Raw genomic sequence first — 16322 nt, forward strand, 5'->3', positions numbered from 1 at the left:
TAATAAATAACATTTCTTTTAGGTTTAGATAAAAATTCTTGGTTCATTTAAACAACTGTGAATGTTTCAAGAGAACATGCTGTACGTGCAGGTAATAAATCAAAGAAAACCATACTCCAGTCATTGCAGTGACCATGCACTGGAATGAAAGGCATTGAGAAATCTGACAAAACTTATTTTTTTCGTACTTACGTTAATTACAAAATACTTTCTGTGCCTGAAACAAATTAAGCAGTTCTTTCACATTGCTAGTCTGGTCTCTCATTTTTTTGTCAGAAAATGTTTACAGAACAAACTTTCTGGATTAATTTGATTACTTTTTGGGCTTTCCGTTGGCAATTAGACTTGGTATACTGTATAATAATGAATAAAGAAGTATCTTCTCATTAAATGTAGCTAGAAAAGCTTGGTCATCTCGCAGGTGTAGTTGGCAGTAGTCTGTACAATTTTTTAAAGCTTGAAATAGACTAACAGAGCAGCAGGAGAGAAGCTGGATGCGTCAGTAGGCAGATAAGACAAGATAGTAATAGGTTTGGGCCAGAGCGCATAAACAAAAGAACTTTGCAATATTTTACCATCATTTTACTTTTAATTAGGCTAATATTCAAGTAAAGAAGGTAGCCTAGACAGTTTTGTAAGCACTTAACTTAGCTAGATAAGTTTGATCCTTCTGCTTTCTTGTTTCATAGGCCATGGTACGCCACAATCGCATGGAGCTACTCAGTCATCCCGTGTGTAAAGAATATTTGCTTATGAAATGGTAGGTGTATTTTAACATACATAAAATGTAATTTTGCATGTCAAGATGAATGGCCAATACACTTCTGTCCACATAAAGCTCAATGAACACATTCATCACAAAAGGACGTTTTAAGAAATGTTTATTTCCTCATCTTGAAAACAATGTTGGCCATTACATTTGAATGCATGCTCTTCTAAATTTGTAAAGTGTTGTAACTTTAACATTCTTACTTTCAAGGATGGCCTATGGGTTTCGAGCACACCTGATGAATTTAGGCATATATTCTCTCGGTCTCATCCCACTGACTCTTCTGGTTACTCACATACAGCCAGGAAAACCTCTGAATGGAACAGAGGTCTATGAAGCAAGACCATTAGAATATGAGGTACTGAGTTTTCTTAATAGTTAGAATATGTTTAGGATCTTTATAGCAAAAAGGTATGATTATTTAAACAATTTCCAGAATTATTTATGATTTAGCAACTCCAAAGAATAAAATGGAATTGTATATTTTTAAACATTCAACAGCAACTTCTGTGCATAATTTTCAGTTCTCATTTCTTATTTTTAATCTTTTCTGAAAATCTTAACATCTGCTACCTCATTACTTCAGTTTCTTCCCTGAAGTGAATATTTCTTTATTGATGAAGAAGAAAAGATTAATGTGTATTTAGTTATGAAAAGACAGATAACAGTGGATTTTTTAACTTTATATGTCCTTTGAATTTTCAACCAAAATAACTGGATATTACACATTTAAAATTTGACGTAGAGAGAGTAGTCAATACTAAAGTGCTTTTGGGTATTGAAATACATCTTCCTTTGCCCATATTATGTATTACTTTCCCTTGCAGGCCCAGTATTTCATCACTAGGCTCATAAACTACGAGGCTAAGACAGAACAACTTTTGCCAGTCTGTATATAGGTACCGCATGTACAACAGTAGTGAAAAACGTAACAGCAGAGTTCAGTCATATGTGGATGGAAAATTCTGTGAAAGGTTTTTACATGTATCGGATGTTTCCTATAATCCCTGTTAATAAACTTAAAAGAAAAAAAATAGAAAAAATTGTGTTGTTCTAAGACGTGAATGATATACCCCCATTTTGGAATTATGATATCTCAAAATGAAAAACTTGATTAGGTAGCAAAGTACGTATTCACCATATTGACTTTTGAATATTTGTCTCAGTCACAGCTGAGAGGCATGGGGCTACTCTAGTAATTTATGAATATCGATTTCATTCACAATATGCATTGGATGGAAATGATGCTTTAGGTGGGGCCATAGGGAAAGTAAGCAAGGATGACCCTGCCTCAGGATAAGCCTGTCCTCCATAGATACTTTGGGGTTGTTAAGAGACAAAGCTAAAACTTTTTTTCAGAAGCTGGAACTGGAATAATTAGGACACCATAGTGAACCGAAGAAGTTAGACTTGCCAGGTCCACCGCTACAGGAGAATGAGGCTTTAGAAAAGAAAGACATTCGTGCAACTGGTTGATGTCCTTTTTGTAAGTGTTTCCTTCCTGCAGTTAAAAGTAAGCAGTAGTCTGTCCTTTAAGAAGGCTGTGTTGTCCTTAAGCTGAACATTGTACTAAACTTCCAGAGAAGTAACTGCAAGTTCTGCTGTTTATTGAACCTGTGAGTACAACTCACACGTAGTGTTACACTCCTGTGTCCATGTGAAGGGCAGGAGCCTCACAGAGCTCTGTCTCCGTGACATGAAGTCATATATTCTGAGAAGAGACACCTGTGTCATTAGCCCTGAAACAGTAACATACTGGAGGTAATGGAGACAAGTTTTTGTTGTGTGGTGAATTTTTCAAATGATCCATTTCAGAGAAATGGTTTTATCACTACAATCAAGGATTTGGCAAAAGGAAAAAAAAAGAGGCAAGAAAATATTTTACAGATCTTTGGGGAGAGAAAAGACACAAAACTGCAATAGGAACTCAAAAATTATATGCTAGTAGAAGTATGAAATATAATAAACTCAAGGAATATAAAAGGTTCATGAGAATATCCTGATATATGAAAAAGTGTGGACAATCACATGCCCAGCCCAGCCCTGTACGTGCGGGATTCTCAAAGATTCAGAAGCCAGACCTAGCAGAACCAGAAGAAATCATGCTCCTCTAACAAATCTCCCTGGTGGAAGACAAGAGAATGACAAGAGCAGGCAGAGGAATGACTTAGACTGACCCAGGTCTTTGAGTCGTAAGAGGCTGGGTGGAAGAAACATAGGTGGAAGGGGGAGTCCTGTCCTTCAACGAGGAATGGTACCAGCTGGTGGAGCAGCAGTGCAGTGAACAGGAGCTGGGAAGGTGCTGCCTGAGAGACTACAGCAACAGCGGTATACATGAAATGTCATGCACTGAAGGAGACAGTGTCCTAATGACCCAGCAATGGGAATGGAGCAGGGAATGCCAGCTCTGTAGGGAGCACAGTCTTACAGAATATGGTGCTATACTCTTAACCCAGGTTAAAGAGGGATGTCACTGAAAAGGGACTCTCTGAAAACTGAGTGCCATGAAGTTACAGTCTGCCTATGAGTTAATGAACCCCTCAAGTGAGGAATTATCTCTCCAAGTTGAAAGATGAAATTCATTATTGTTATCTATGCCAGTAGAAGGCTTTTCACAACAAAGTTGTCTTCGCCTATACTGGTTATAAGGGAGACATCACAGGGAGCAGCCACATAAGGGTTTTATCCAAAGACTTCTATTGCTGTTCTGGACACTGCAATATGATAGTGAAGGTATGGACAACAGAATTTGTCTTTACGGTTATCCAGTGGCAAAACATACTGAAGATGTGGCGTAAATACTGCACTTCCAGTTCCCAAACTTCAATAGTAGTAATAGCGAAGCTGCACAGCAACTATTTGTCTTGGGAATGCTCAAACTTTCATACTTGGTTTGAGTTACTTAAACGCAAGATACGTGAGATGGATTTCACAATACATATCAGTAAAACAGAATTTAGATAGTAATAAGTATCTCAAGCATACTAACAGTTTTTTAACGTGGCAATATAATGTATATGTAGCAGGTAGAACAGAAATAAATGTTCATTTAATAACTTCTAATTTGTTTTGTGCTCTGATTTTTGTTGCAGAACTCATACTTCACAAGGGTGTGTATGTGTTTAGTTTTAATTATGAGTTTACTGGGAATCTGCAAAGAAATATTTCAGCTCATTCAGCAGGTAAATACACACAGAAATAACATAAATCAGTGTGCTTGCATAGCAGTTTGTGTGATATTGAAATAAAGCTGTTTTTTCCCAAATTAAAAGGGAAATACCAATTTATATAAGATTAAAAGTGAAAAGAGGGTTTAAGTAGTGTATTGAATTTAGTCCTTTAATGATGTATGACTTGTAAACATGTATCTGTCTCTCTTAAATCCTAGAAATTGAAATATTTGTTGGATTACTCCAATCTACTGGACTGGACAATTTATACTACAAGCATAATTTTTGTGTCTTCTTTATTTATTAATACACCAGCTCATTTGCAGTGGGAATGTGGAGCAATTGCTGTATACTTGTCTTGGATGAACTTCTTGCTTTACCTTCAACGGTAAAAGTTATTTACATGCTTTACAATAAAATACTTTTAATATTTTCAGATATTTTATATATTCTAGACCATGACTGATCAAGTGTGATAGCCCTATTTTATTTTTTTTTTTCAAGCTATATAGGTTTCCAGATTAGGACCATAGGAGTTTTTTAACCTAATGAACACTAAAGTAGTTTTCAGTGTTTTTTATGTAGAGAATCACAGCATATGTTATGGCAACTAAAGAAATAACAAGATTGGTTTTATTGTTAAGTAAGCAAAGCCGCCACATATGCCTTTTCAAAAACATATTTCATTACATTGTATAGACTTCCACTTAAAAAAAAAAAAAAGGATATGAATTAAAAAATGAAAGTCTGTTTTTATAAGTAATACCTGGGAGAAAGTAAATTCTTTTATCATTTTACAGAGTAAATGGCACACCCCACTTTTCTACACTATAGTGTCCTGTAAAAGAATTATAATGGATGAAATTATTTCTTTAGTTGACATTAGGTCTATTTATTGCCATTAATGATCTTAATGCTGTCACTGATCCAATAGTGTCCAGGAGTAACGGACGGCAGAGAACTGGGCAGAGGGAAAAATATTGTGGGTGTACTGCTTAAGACTATTAAATTAAACATGTTTGTGCCTGAGCAGGACTGCCTTGCACAAAGGTGAGGTGTAGCTGATCAGCAAAAAAGTGTTGATTTGGAGCTGTTCGGAAAATAAGGATGACAGTATGTGATAACACTTCATATACGCTCTCCTGATTCTTATTGTACAAATGCATTAATCACCCCCATGAGGCCTGGCAGACAGACAAACACAGCATTTGCTGATTAATTTCAGGATCATTTTACTGTAGTTGGGATGTTTAAGGACAAGGTTTGTAAACAGAGTTAATGTCAGAGAGGATCTTTATGGTGCGGCCTCTGCTAGCAAACTGTCCTACATGTGTCTGATCTTAAATGACTAATGAACGGGCATGTCCGCTCTGCTGTGTGATGTGGGCAAAATGGGGTTGAACCTAAACAATAGAAAATAAATTCATGATTGCCCAACCTTCCTTCTTCTGCTAGATGAAATGCTTCCCTGGCCTGCATATTTTTCATTTGTGTAGCGGTAGAACCCTACTCATCATTTTTCTAACTCATTCAGGCCATCTCTTCTCAAAGCAACCTGTGGCTCCATTGACTGCAATGGAATTTTGCCTAATAAATGCCTAATAAATAGATCAGGTTTGCTTTACTTCCGGCTTGATCTTTTCAGCCTTGCACATAATATTTCAGGGGGAAAATCCTGTGGAGGGATTTTCTGAGTTGCTACTGTTGTAGCATAAAAGAGTCATCTGATCCCTGAATCTGGCAGAGGACATAAATTCCCAAGTTCAGGTTTGGGGGAAAAAGTAGCTTAATCTGCTTTATGACAACTCATGTTCTGATATCTAGTTTTTGCTCAAGCCAAGAATAGGAGAAGCTTGCCAGATGACAGACTGTTGTTGGAAACATAGTTGTCTTAAAATTGTGCTACTTCCCTTCTTTGTGCAGTGTTTCTTTTTGTTTGCTTGTTTTCCATACTTTGTAGTGTCATAAAAGCAAAATATTTTTATATCAGGCATGTGGCTGCTAGATGGATCATGGTGCCAGTTGTCCTTTGTTCAGGTTGCTAATTTGCTTTAAAAAGCAGCAAAATTTGATATAATTTCCTAATGTTGTTATTTCAAGTGCAGCAGTTGTACAATATTGTGCTGTCTGTGGCTATGGAAAGAGTAAAAGTTGTTCATGAAAAATAATATCCTGAAGAACTACTGCTCTAGCAAATTAAAATATTAGATTGTGTAGTTTAGGCTTGCTGTAAATCAGACCACTTGCATTCTTTTGGATGTGAAAGTACAAGTTCATACCATCTCAGAACGTCTGAGGGAGGCAAATGTCTCTTTTCACACATGAAAATCAGGATTGCTTATTGCCTTACATAAATAACTCTAAGGGACTCTAACTTCAGTATTTAATTTCACTTATCTTTTCTGTTTACTTATTGCACAGATTTGAAAACTATGGCATCTATGTCGTGATGTTCTGGGAAATTTTGAGGACTTTGATTCGGATTGCTGTCGTTTTCTTTTTCCTAATATTGGCCTTTGGACTGAGTTTCTTTGTCCTTTTGGGTTCACAGGTTAGTTGAATGGCATAGCTATTTTTTATCATTATAAATATTATTTTTGACTACAGAATCTCAAGAGGTTATTTAAAAATGTCATCAGTTTGGGTGTTTTCTAGACTTTTGGTATTTCTTCTTTTTGCAGCAAACATATAGCACACCTCTGCTTTCTGTAATGAAGACATTTGCAATGATGCTGGGAGACATTAATTACCATGATGCATTCCTTGACCCACTACTAAGCAGTGAATTGCCATATCCGTTCCTGAGTTACACAGTTCTCATTATATTTACCTTGCTTATTCCAATCCTTCTTATGAACTTGCTAGTAAGTAAACTACTTATTAATATGCAAAAGTGGTTAAGCACAGGTTTATACACAGTTTTAGCATAGAGAGTTATTCTAGATCTGATTCGTGACAGCCATTCATTATGTAATAAATTGATATTTTCAGCTATGTATTAAAAAGTTGCCTTTCCCTGGACTCGTTTTCCCTCCAGTTTACTGTTCTGAGTATTTTTCCACAGTTAACCCTTGCAGAGTTATCTTGTATATCTTTAGGTAGTAATTGTGATGGAATTTGAAGTGGAGCTGCCATGTTTTATTATGAGGTCTTGACAAAGAAAATTGGTGAACAATGGTTTTAAGAAGTACCTTGACAAATGTGTGCCTCCTAGGTTATACATAGTCTTAATGGTTCAACCCCTTGCTGCATCATAAGCTAGAATTAACTTTTTTTTTTAAAATAGCCAAAACTCAGGTCTTCAGTGCACACAAAACAGCAGTCAACAGTGGTGTTAAAACTAACGAATGAGCCTGACCTGAACAAAAAGAATCGGAAAACCTGGTAATGGTGAGAAAGAGGAAAAATATGTAATATATCTTCAGCCGTGTTCCATTGAACATCAGGGGTTTTTTAGGAAATCAGGTTTTTATATGAGCTGAGCGACTGACTTTTTTTAAGTTATTTATTGCCACCTTGATCCTAGACAATCAAGAGGTCAACAAGTTTTTTAACATAACAGCAGCAATGAAGGATCAAAAAGAAGAGATGTTATTCATGACAAATCTTCGAAGTAGCTCTTTAGTGCCTTACTGGTAGACAGATAGTTGGCATTTAAAAAGCTTACTACATTTCTTGATATGGATTTCCCAAATATGCACAAAAGGGGAATGTTTCCAACTTCAAGTGAAACAAAATAAATTTAACTTTAGAGTAATTTTGGATTTAAATGTAAATAAGAAATACAGTTGAAATCACAGACTATGAAAAAATAGATAATGAAATCTTTCTTGGTATTTTCAGATTGGTTTGGCTGTTGGAGACATAGCTGAAGTACAAAAATATGCTGCACTCAAAAGGATTGCAATGCAGGTAGGTAACATACCATAGAAGCACCAACTATAGGAAGTAGATATCACCAGTCAGATAATTAGCTGATTTATCATCAACATCCCTAACTAACATTTTAGCATCTATGTAAAGCAACTTGGTGAACATGGGCATCCTATTCTGAGTATCATTTTCAGTCATGTGAGTCACTGTCAAGGAAATGTATAAGCAAATGCATTTTAAGGAGCTTCTAAACAGTCAGTTCAATGAATTCTGAGTTATTCCAACAACAGAATCTCAAAACAAGTAAATGCAACATTAGAAATTGGAGAGTTGCCTTTTAAGGAGAGAGTTGATGCAGTGGAAAGAAGGTTGAGGACACAGAAATCAAAAGGATGCCAAATACATTGCAGTCTACTGAAGGCTCATGCTGGTCTGTGCACTGAGGAGATACTATGCAATACCAGGTATAATTAAGGAACTTAATGTCACATTTCTATATGTTTTTAGTTACCTTAAGATGTATAAAGACACTAACAGAAGTTCTGTTGAAATCAAGAGAGTTTAGTAACCTATATGCTTTTAAAAACTGTATGCATCTGAGATATTTTCAAAGTAGCTTTTGCAAATGTAGTCCTTACAGCTTACATACTGGGGCTAGGACAATAGCACAACTTCATAAAATTTTCATTTTAAGAAATTATAAATTTGGCATAGAGTTTTCAAAAGCTTTTCTTCCTTGTGAACTCTGTGTCAAGCCTGACTTTCACAAGTGGAAATACACACAGTATACATCTGTCAAATAAAGAATAAAGATTACTTCTCACTGACATGTTCTTAGGAACCATCTGTCCACATGCTTCCTTGAAGTTCTGCTCAAAGTCTGTATTGTGAGAGGAACCCACCATTCATATAACTGATGCAGGGAGTGGCTTTGCCTATGTTCCCTGATGGCTCTGCTTTTTTAAAAAAGTTTCAGAGCCTACCTAATGGCTGAGCATAAAGGAGAGGGTTGCACGTGGACAGAATACACAAGGTCAGGAAGAGCTCAAAAATAACTTCTGGTAGTGACGTAACTTTAAATTGTACTTGCTTAGTTCAAGTGTATTTGAAGAATTGTCTTTTAGAGTAACATTTCCTCCCAAGAGAGATTTCTTTTGCTAGAGATAAAAATAACTAAAGCAGAGATACAATGGCAGTTAATGCTTTTCACCTGTTTAGTTCTTTGCCAACAGAATGCTCAGGAAGGATAGTGTCTTGCAACTTTGGGCAGTGCTATGAGATCTTTCATAAGCATGTAACCTCTGTGTGTTTGACAGGCTTATGGATGTCTGCAGTAGGCTTGTCCTGCTCTTTCAGATACATATGCTCAGTACTTCTGTAGCAATTTGAGAACGACTGCAAAGGTAGCATCACCTGAAAAGGCACTCTATATAACATGCTTGTTTCTACCCAAGGGAAAACTCCTTTCTCACAGGTGTTCCACTGGCATCTTTATACTGACTCTGTCATAATGTAGTAGAAGGATATAGCACAATTAAAGAGAGAAGGATCACTCTCTTTCCCATTATTATTTGGTCTTGAAACCCATGGCTATGATTGGTATTCTGTCTTTTGAACATTTCTGCCCTGTAATTCTATACTGCAACCCACAGTGTACTAAGGAGCTATTTAAGCCATTTCACAAGAGCTAACTCAGTTCTGGAACCATTTTGGTTATAAGAGTGTGTATCTATGTGGAATAATTAATCCTGCTAAGACACTCAATGCTGCTATGGCTAGATGGTTTTAGTGTCTGGGCTGGACTGTTCAAATATTATACCATCGTTTGCAGTGTAGATATCCTCTGAGACATGACATCTAGTAATAGTATATTTAATATAATGACAAAATGGTTATTTTCACATGATAATGTGTCTTAAGAGAATGTATCTTATTCTAAATGCAAAACTACATTTAGGTTAATCTTCACACCAACTTAGAGAAGAAGCTGCCGTTTTGGTTCTTAAGCCGGGTGGACCAGGAATCAATCACTGTATATCCCAACAGGCCGAGATACTGTGGATTTATGGTAAGGTGGTGAATCTTGGACTAAAGAATTCTTACTAAAAAGTGGTATGATCGACTTACTTTGTACACAGATTGCTAGAAACATTGCATTAATAAGACTCAAATCATTAACTGACATCAGTGGGATCGTGATTAAACCTTGACTGTCTTCAATGAAGATGATAAATCAGTTTGAGTGCAGCCTAACTTATTCAGATATAGTTAGTGTTTGAATTCTCAGTGATCTGTGACTTCACTAAGTGAGACAACCTATAAAAGTTATTCAGACAGAAAATAGAATTACTCCCTTTTGGTGTTTTTTCTTTTATTTGTTTACTTTTCATTTCAGTTGTTACTGGTAAACTGAGTTTTCTGATTAAACAAATTTTGCAAAACAAGTGTTTAATATACAAAAAAATAACTTCATAACAGAAACTCTTCAACTTTAACACTGTTACCATTCACTTATTTGGGATTTTTAATCTATTGTAAAACTATAACATCTGATTTCAGTTTGGTTCCATGTTTTGTTTAGAGCGTGTTCCAGTATTGCTTTGGGTGTGAGGACTCTACCACAGATGCACAGAGCACTGATACAACATTAGAACTGGAAGTCCTGAAGCAGAAATACAGGTATTCATTATGTTATTTTACTGCTGTAAAAATAAGTAGAAGCAATATTACAAATATATTCCTATTTTTAAAAGTATTCTAAAGCTCCATACTGTACCTAAAAAGTAAAAATCAATGCATCTAGTGTCCTTAAGTAAGCTCCTTCAGTATGGTAACATAGTATTTTATATTCTGTAATGTATTTACCTTCAAAATACTTGTGTGGTAGAGAAAAATTTTTTATCCCGTGGCAGAGAAAGAGGACAGGCTTGTTTGCTCATTAAAGTAAACTGAGGTAATGGGGAAAATGCATTTTTATTTCAGAATTAGAGGTTTGTGTGTGGAGGTTTTCAAGGGTTATTTTGAACTCGCAGTTGGTGTAATTCCAATTGGTTTCCAAATATACACAATCTGTAACTGGCTTTCCACTGGTCCGATGGTAAATCTTCTTCAGATTGTTTCCCCAAAAGTGGATTGGTGACCTGGTTCTCCTTTGAACAAATCATCTGTTTCCCAAAGCCTTGGAAGGAATTGTCTGTACTTTTCTTACTCATCTTACCAAAATATCTGTAAGAATGGTTTCAGAAAAGCCTTCTGTGAACATACAGCTAGGAAAACCTTTCTCACTCTGTCTCACTCTCCCCTGCTCCTTCTCTCTATACATTTTTTCTTTCTCCTTTCCTTTAACCTACTAAATTTTTGTCTCCCTGCACAGATTCTGATTAAGTATTTTTTTGCATCAAGGTCTCAGCAAGAGCCGAAGGGGTGAGAATACACCCTACAGATGTAGGCAAACCATGAAATTTAACAAGTCTTTCTTCAAACCCATGCTGCATCAATATATTAGGAACCAGCATAGAACATACTCTTTCCCCGCCCCCCCCCACAGAGATGGAAAAAAACTATCATTTTATAAAATTATAAAATTATTTGGAATAGAATAACTTGTGGCAATGTCATTATGGAAAGTTATACTTACTAGCGGAAAACTTTGTTTTACTATGTTGCCAGTATGGATTGTCAGAATTCAAAATGGAGTTCAGTTCCTACTGAAGCTAGTGGCAATCAGTGCTGAGAGTGTATGGTTTTGGTTTGATTTGGGGTGGGATATTTTCTGCTTTGTATTAATGTTAGCCTATTGCTGCACTATTTTAATTCTTGTGGGGAAAAAAAAAAAGGCAACTACATCTAAAGAAGCCTCAAACTCTTCTTCACAGAGAACCTTTTCAGTCACAGTATATATTTCATGCTGTAATTTTGTAAGTCTAGACATTCTGAAAAATAGATTTTCAAAAAGCCTGTTTGGTAATTTTATGAAGGCAGTTTCTAGACACATTACCCATTTTCCTCATTGTTGCTTAAAAGATAACAGATATTGTGTTCTGTATGCATGATACTGATTGATGTTAACTCTACTTGCATCAGTTGCACTTTGGCTGGCACTTTAAAAGAGATCAGTAAGTGCCTCATCAGTATCTCTCATATGCTGTTAAACTCGTTGTGAAGTTCACTATATGTTTGTGGATGTTTAATTGCCATTGTAAGTCTGGCCCTTTTTTCTTGCCGGCTTACTTCAGTCAATAGGAAAAACTTTTGGTGGAACTGTTCAGCATTTTACTTTGAAAGTGAAGTTGCTCTTACCTTTAGTATATAGCAAGTTACTTTTCTCAGAAACCAGAAATTTGGTCTTTAATCCTATTTCCTGAAACCTAGAGAAGTACCACAGCTTGAAAAATTAAATGTATCCCTAATAATATTCTTTGTTAGCAGAAGGGTGAAGCTGAGGACTGTCAGGTCTTTTAAATCTGTAATTTTAATGGCTAAAATCTCCTTTGACACCAAATGACAATGCTTGCTGTATGCATATCTTTTTCTTTTTCTTTTTTAGGCTCAAAGATATATCGACGCTGTTGGAAAAGCAGCATGACCTCATTAAATTGATTATCCAAAAGATGGAGATAGTGTCAGAGGCCGAGGATGAAGACAGCAATGATTTATTTCAGCACAAGTTTAGGAAAAGGCAGTTAGAGCACAAGAATAGTAAATGGGATACAGTGTTAAAAGCTGTTAAAACAAATGTGCCTAACCCAAGCACAGAAAAGAACAATAGCTTATTCTAGATATGGCTATGATATCATGTTGTACTATCATTTTGTTTTACTTTAAGGTCACTCTATTGTCTGTGCATAATGTTAATGTGATACATTGTGTATTCAAGTGTAGAATAAGGCCAGATCCGAAGAAAGGATGCCGGTGCTCAAAACAGTATTTAAGGAGACCGAAGATGTCTACATCCAAAACTGTGATCCCAAAAGTGGCTGGCTAGTCAGGAAAGTGCCTAACTCACCAGATGCCAACCCTGCTGTCCTGACAGTTCCCAAAGCTTCTGTCTAGAACTGTTCCTGGATTTGGCCCTGATACTCTTAGGTCTGTACTTAATTACATTATTTTCTGTTACGAATGTTTTTAGAATTTCCGAATTTTTAGAAATTCAAACTCTAATCATTTAGTATTCAGACGTTTTGAGAGCACCAATGGGCTTAAAGAAAGAGCCCTGACAGGTTGTGTTGGAAGTTTTGCTGAGTAAGGACTGCAGGATCAGGCCTGAAAGGTAAGAAATAAAAAGATCACGAAAATGTAACGTAAGGAAAGGACTCTCTTCTTTTGTAGATAATTATATGCAGTTCTCGGAGGGATCATTTGTACTAGCATGCACATAGCAACAATATAATGACATGTTACGTATCAGTCATTTACAACTTGCTGTCCTTATACCGCTAGTGTGATTTTGGCCTTCCTGATAACCTCAGAACTGACCTTGCTATTTTAATCTGCACTTTGGATTTATTATTTATTTACTAGATATTCAGTGCATTATGTAATATACAGTAATATATCAAATGTGGAAATAAACATGAATTAAACTGTGTTTAAGTACCTGCATATATTTGTTTCAAAAACAGTACTAATAAACTAATTATGACTCTATGTGGTTGTACCGCTCTGTGGTCTGCTTTAGAATTCAGACATTTACTTTAAGAAGTTAATATACATTAAGTGTTTTTTACAGGAAGAATTATGATTCCTGTTTATTGAAAAGGTAGCCACCAGAAGGTAATTCACACTGTACAGAACTTGTCCAATCTTCAGAAAACACAGGAAGATGCACTGTAAATTAGTGAGACTTGTGCCGTACAGTTGCCAGGGGTGACGTGCCGTTCAGTAGGAAAAATGCTTTCTCACCCAACTGCTTTATCCCAGCTTTGGGACTTTAAATCCTTGCCTGGCAAAATAGAGGAAGGAAGAGGTTATCGCTGGTTTTGCCTATTCTAGTACACTTACTAAGGTGAACAGATGCTTAATGTCAAGTGGAGGATGGCATCTGTAGAGATTCAGGAAGCATTTGGCGTTTGTTTCTCTTCACTAGCAAGATTCATTGATACCTCTGAACCCAGTGGCATAAATCCACGCCAGCTGTAACTGAAGATGTTTGCTGTTAAAACCAGAGTTTTGTCCTGGGTTTGCCTCCCAGAATCTGCACAGCATTTTGCATCTAAGAGTGACTGTAATAGTTTATTTAAGTAATAGTTGGAGGCAGATAATAAGCACTTGGGTACTCCATTCAAACAGCAAACTGGGGGCATGGACATAGGCATTGCTGCGTGGCCTCTAAACTCAGATCTATTCCTATGAATAAGCTGTTGGATTTTCTGAGCTACTGTGCGTCTGCAGCTCCCTCTGTCAGTGGAAACAGGAATGTTCAGGTTCTCAGGACAAGGCCAAACTTCAAAAATGCAAATTTTTTTTATTCTTAAAGCCAGAAAAGTAACTTAAAGTTCCTGACAATCTGTGCCATTAACGCTAGATGGCAGTGAGCGATAATATTTTTGCATAAGGAAATTGGGCCTGAATGCATAGTTTTAGGTGAAGAGGAACAGCAGTATGGTTACAGCAGAAGCAAAGTAGTCAGCATTTATAGTTTTAAAGTTTAAGCCTTTCAAACCTCTTTAGCCAGAACTCAGGCATGTATACGCAGCAGCCTCTCAGGACAGGAGTTTAATCTTTTCTGAGCTTTTAACTTAAAATCTGATAAATATTTCACTTTTTAAATTTTTCTTTCTCAGACTTTGCTTTTTTCACTCATTTAGCAGCTGTCATTATGGTGGCAAATGTGGATAACCATATCCACCCTTCCCACATACACATCCAAAGCTGAGCCTAACACCGTTGCATAGTTTGCCTACATGGAGGACTATTTGATGGTGGGCGTTCAGAAATTTCCAGGTCGCTAAGCGGTTTTCTTTCATTTTATTTTCTGTGACTTAGCCGTAGCAGGTTTGCAGCCTGTTAAAATTTTTAGCAACAGCTCTTCCACAAATCAGACTGACTGGACAGTTTGGACATCCAATATGGATCTAAATCCAGTATTGGCACATTATTATTGTGGCTGGAGAGCTGCCCAGTGGAGAAAGACCTGAGGGTTCTGGTCAACAGGCGGCTGAACACGAGCCAGCGGTGTGCCCAGGCGGCCAAGAAGGCCAACAGCATCCTGGCTTGTATCAGGAATAGTGTGGCCAGCAGGAGCAGGGAGGTGATCGTGCCCCTGTACTCGGCACTGGTGAGGCCGCACCTCACGTACTGTGTTCAGTTTTGGGCCCCTCACTACAAGAAGGACATCGAGTTGCTGGCACGTGTCCAGAGAAGGGCAACGAAGCTGGTGAAGGGTCTAGAGCACAAGTCTTATGAGGAGCAGCTGAGGGAGCTGGGGCTGTTTACCTGGAGAAGAGGAGGCTGAGGGGGGACCTTCTCGCTCTCTACAACTACCTGAAAGGAGGTTGTAGTGAGGTGGGTGTTGGTCTCTTTTCCAAAGTTACTAGTGATAGAACGAGAGAAAATGGCTTCAAGCTGCATCAGGGGAGGTTTAGATTGGATATTAGGAAAAATTTCTTTCCTGAAAGAGTGGTCAGGCACTGGAACAGGCTGCCCAGGGAGGTGGTGGAGTCACCACCCCTGGTGATGTTCAAAAGGCATGTAGACGTGGCACTTCAGGGCATGGTTTAGGAGACATGGTGGTGTTGGGTTGATGGTTGGACTTGATGATCCTAGAGGTCTCTACCGACCTCAATGATTTTGTGATTCTATTAGGAAGCCAATGCACGTAATGGCGTACAGAAGTGATTTTGATAATGCAAATGCTTCTGACAACCTCCATAGTGTGGCATAATAGCCTTTATAAAGGTAAACCCATCTATACAGTTAACTAATTTATTCACATTTTTATAATGTAAAAGCCATTATCAAAGTTGATCTGTAATATTTTCAACTCTCTGGATTTAGGGAAAGATTACCAAATATAGATTATTTACTGGGCGGTTTGCACACAAATAGGTAGCTGAATAGCTATTAGGATCTATGATGCACTGGTTTAGGTAGCTGCTCCTGCGCTTGGCGTGAATTCTCAGGCTACTGAGGCCATCAGGATAGGCTGGCAGAGAAATGGTCATTTCCATCATGGTGACAGTAGGACTCCACAAACCGAGGGTGGTAGAAAAGTTTGTGGTGGCTGGGGTATGGAGAGTGCCTGCAGAGCAGGGCTCTCTTGGTCCTACGCAGAGCCAAAACCACCAGTTCCTGGAAGAAAACACAGAAATTTAAAAAAAAAAAAAATTTCCTGCAGTTTAAGTTAAAGATGGAGGGTTAGAGCCTGGCCTTTAAGCTTCATGAAGGAGCAGTTCTCAGCAGATATAGAAAGAACAGTAGAGAGAAAACAGCTAAACCAGTTGTATGCTAATTAATACGCAAACAAAACACAATTTTGGTCAACAGTTTTTATAAGGAAAAACAGACAGAAG

General features: G+C 37.3%; 1 protein-coding gene across 1 annotated transcript in view; it reads left to right on the forward strand.

Annotated features, from left to right (window-relative positions):
* TRPA1 (transient receptor potential cation channel subfamily A member 1) overlaps positions 1-13413 on the forward strand; it is a 37984-nt gene extending 24571 nt beyond the window's left edge. The window contains exons 18-27 of the mRNA XM_064442555.1: positions 690-760; positions 980-1127; positions 3862-3951; positions 4158-4327; positions 6361-6490; positions 6621-6803; positions 7783-7851; positions 9770-9880; positions 10394-10491; positions 12359-13413. Coding sequence (XP_064298625.1) covers positions 690-760; positions 980-1127; positions 3862-3951; positions 4158-4327; positions 6361-6490; positions 6621-6803; positions 7783-7851; positions 9770-9880; positions 10394-10491; positions 12359-12590 — 1302 coding nt within the window. The 3' untranslated portion in view covers positions 12591-13413. The remainder of the gene's footprint in view (positions 1-689; positions 761-979; positions 1128-3861; positions 3952-4157; positions 4328-6360; positions 6491-6620; positions 6804-7782; positions 7852-9769; positions 9881-10393; positions 10492-12358) is intronic.
* The last annotated feature ends 2909 nt before the right edge of the window (positions 13414-16322 follow it).

This window comes from Phalacrocorax carbo, chromosome 2, assembly GCF_963921805.1.
Source record: "Phalacrocorax carbo chromosome 2, bPhaCar2.1, whole genome shotgun sequence".
Taxonomy (NCBI): domain Eukaryota; kingdom Metazoa; phylum Chordata; class Aves; order Suliformes; family Phalacrocoracidae; genus Phalacrocorax; species Phalacrocorax carbo.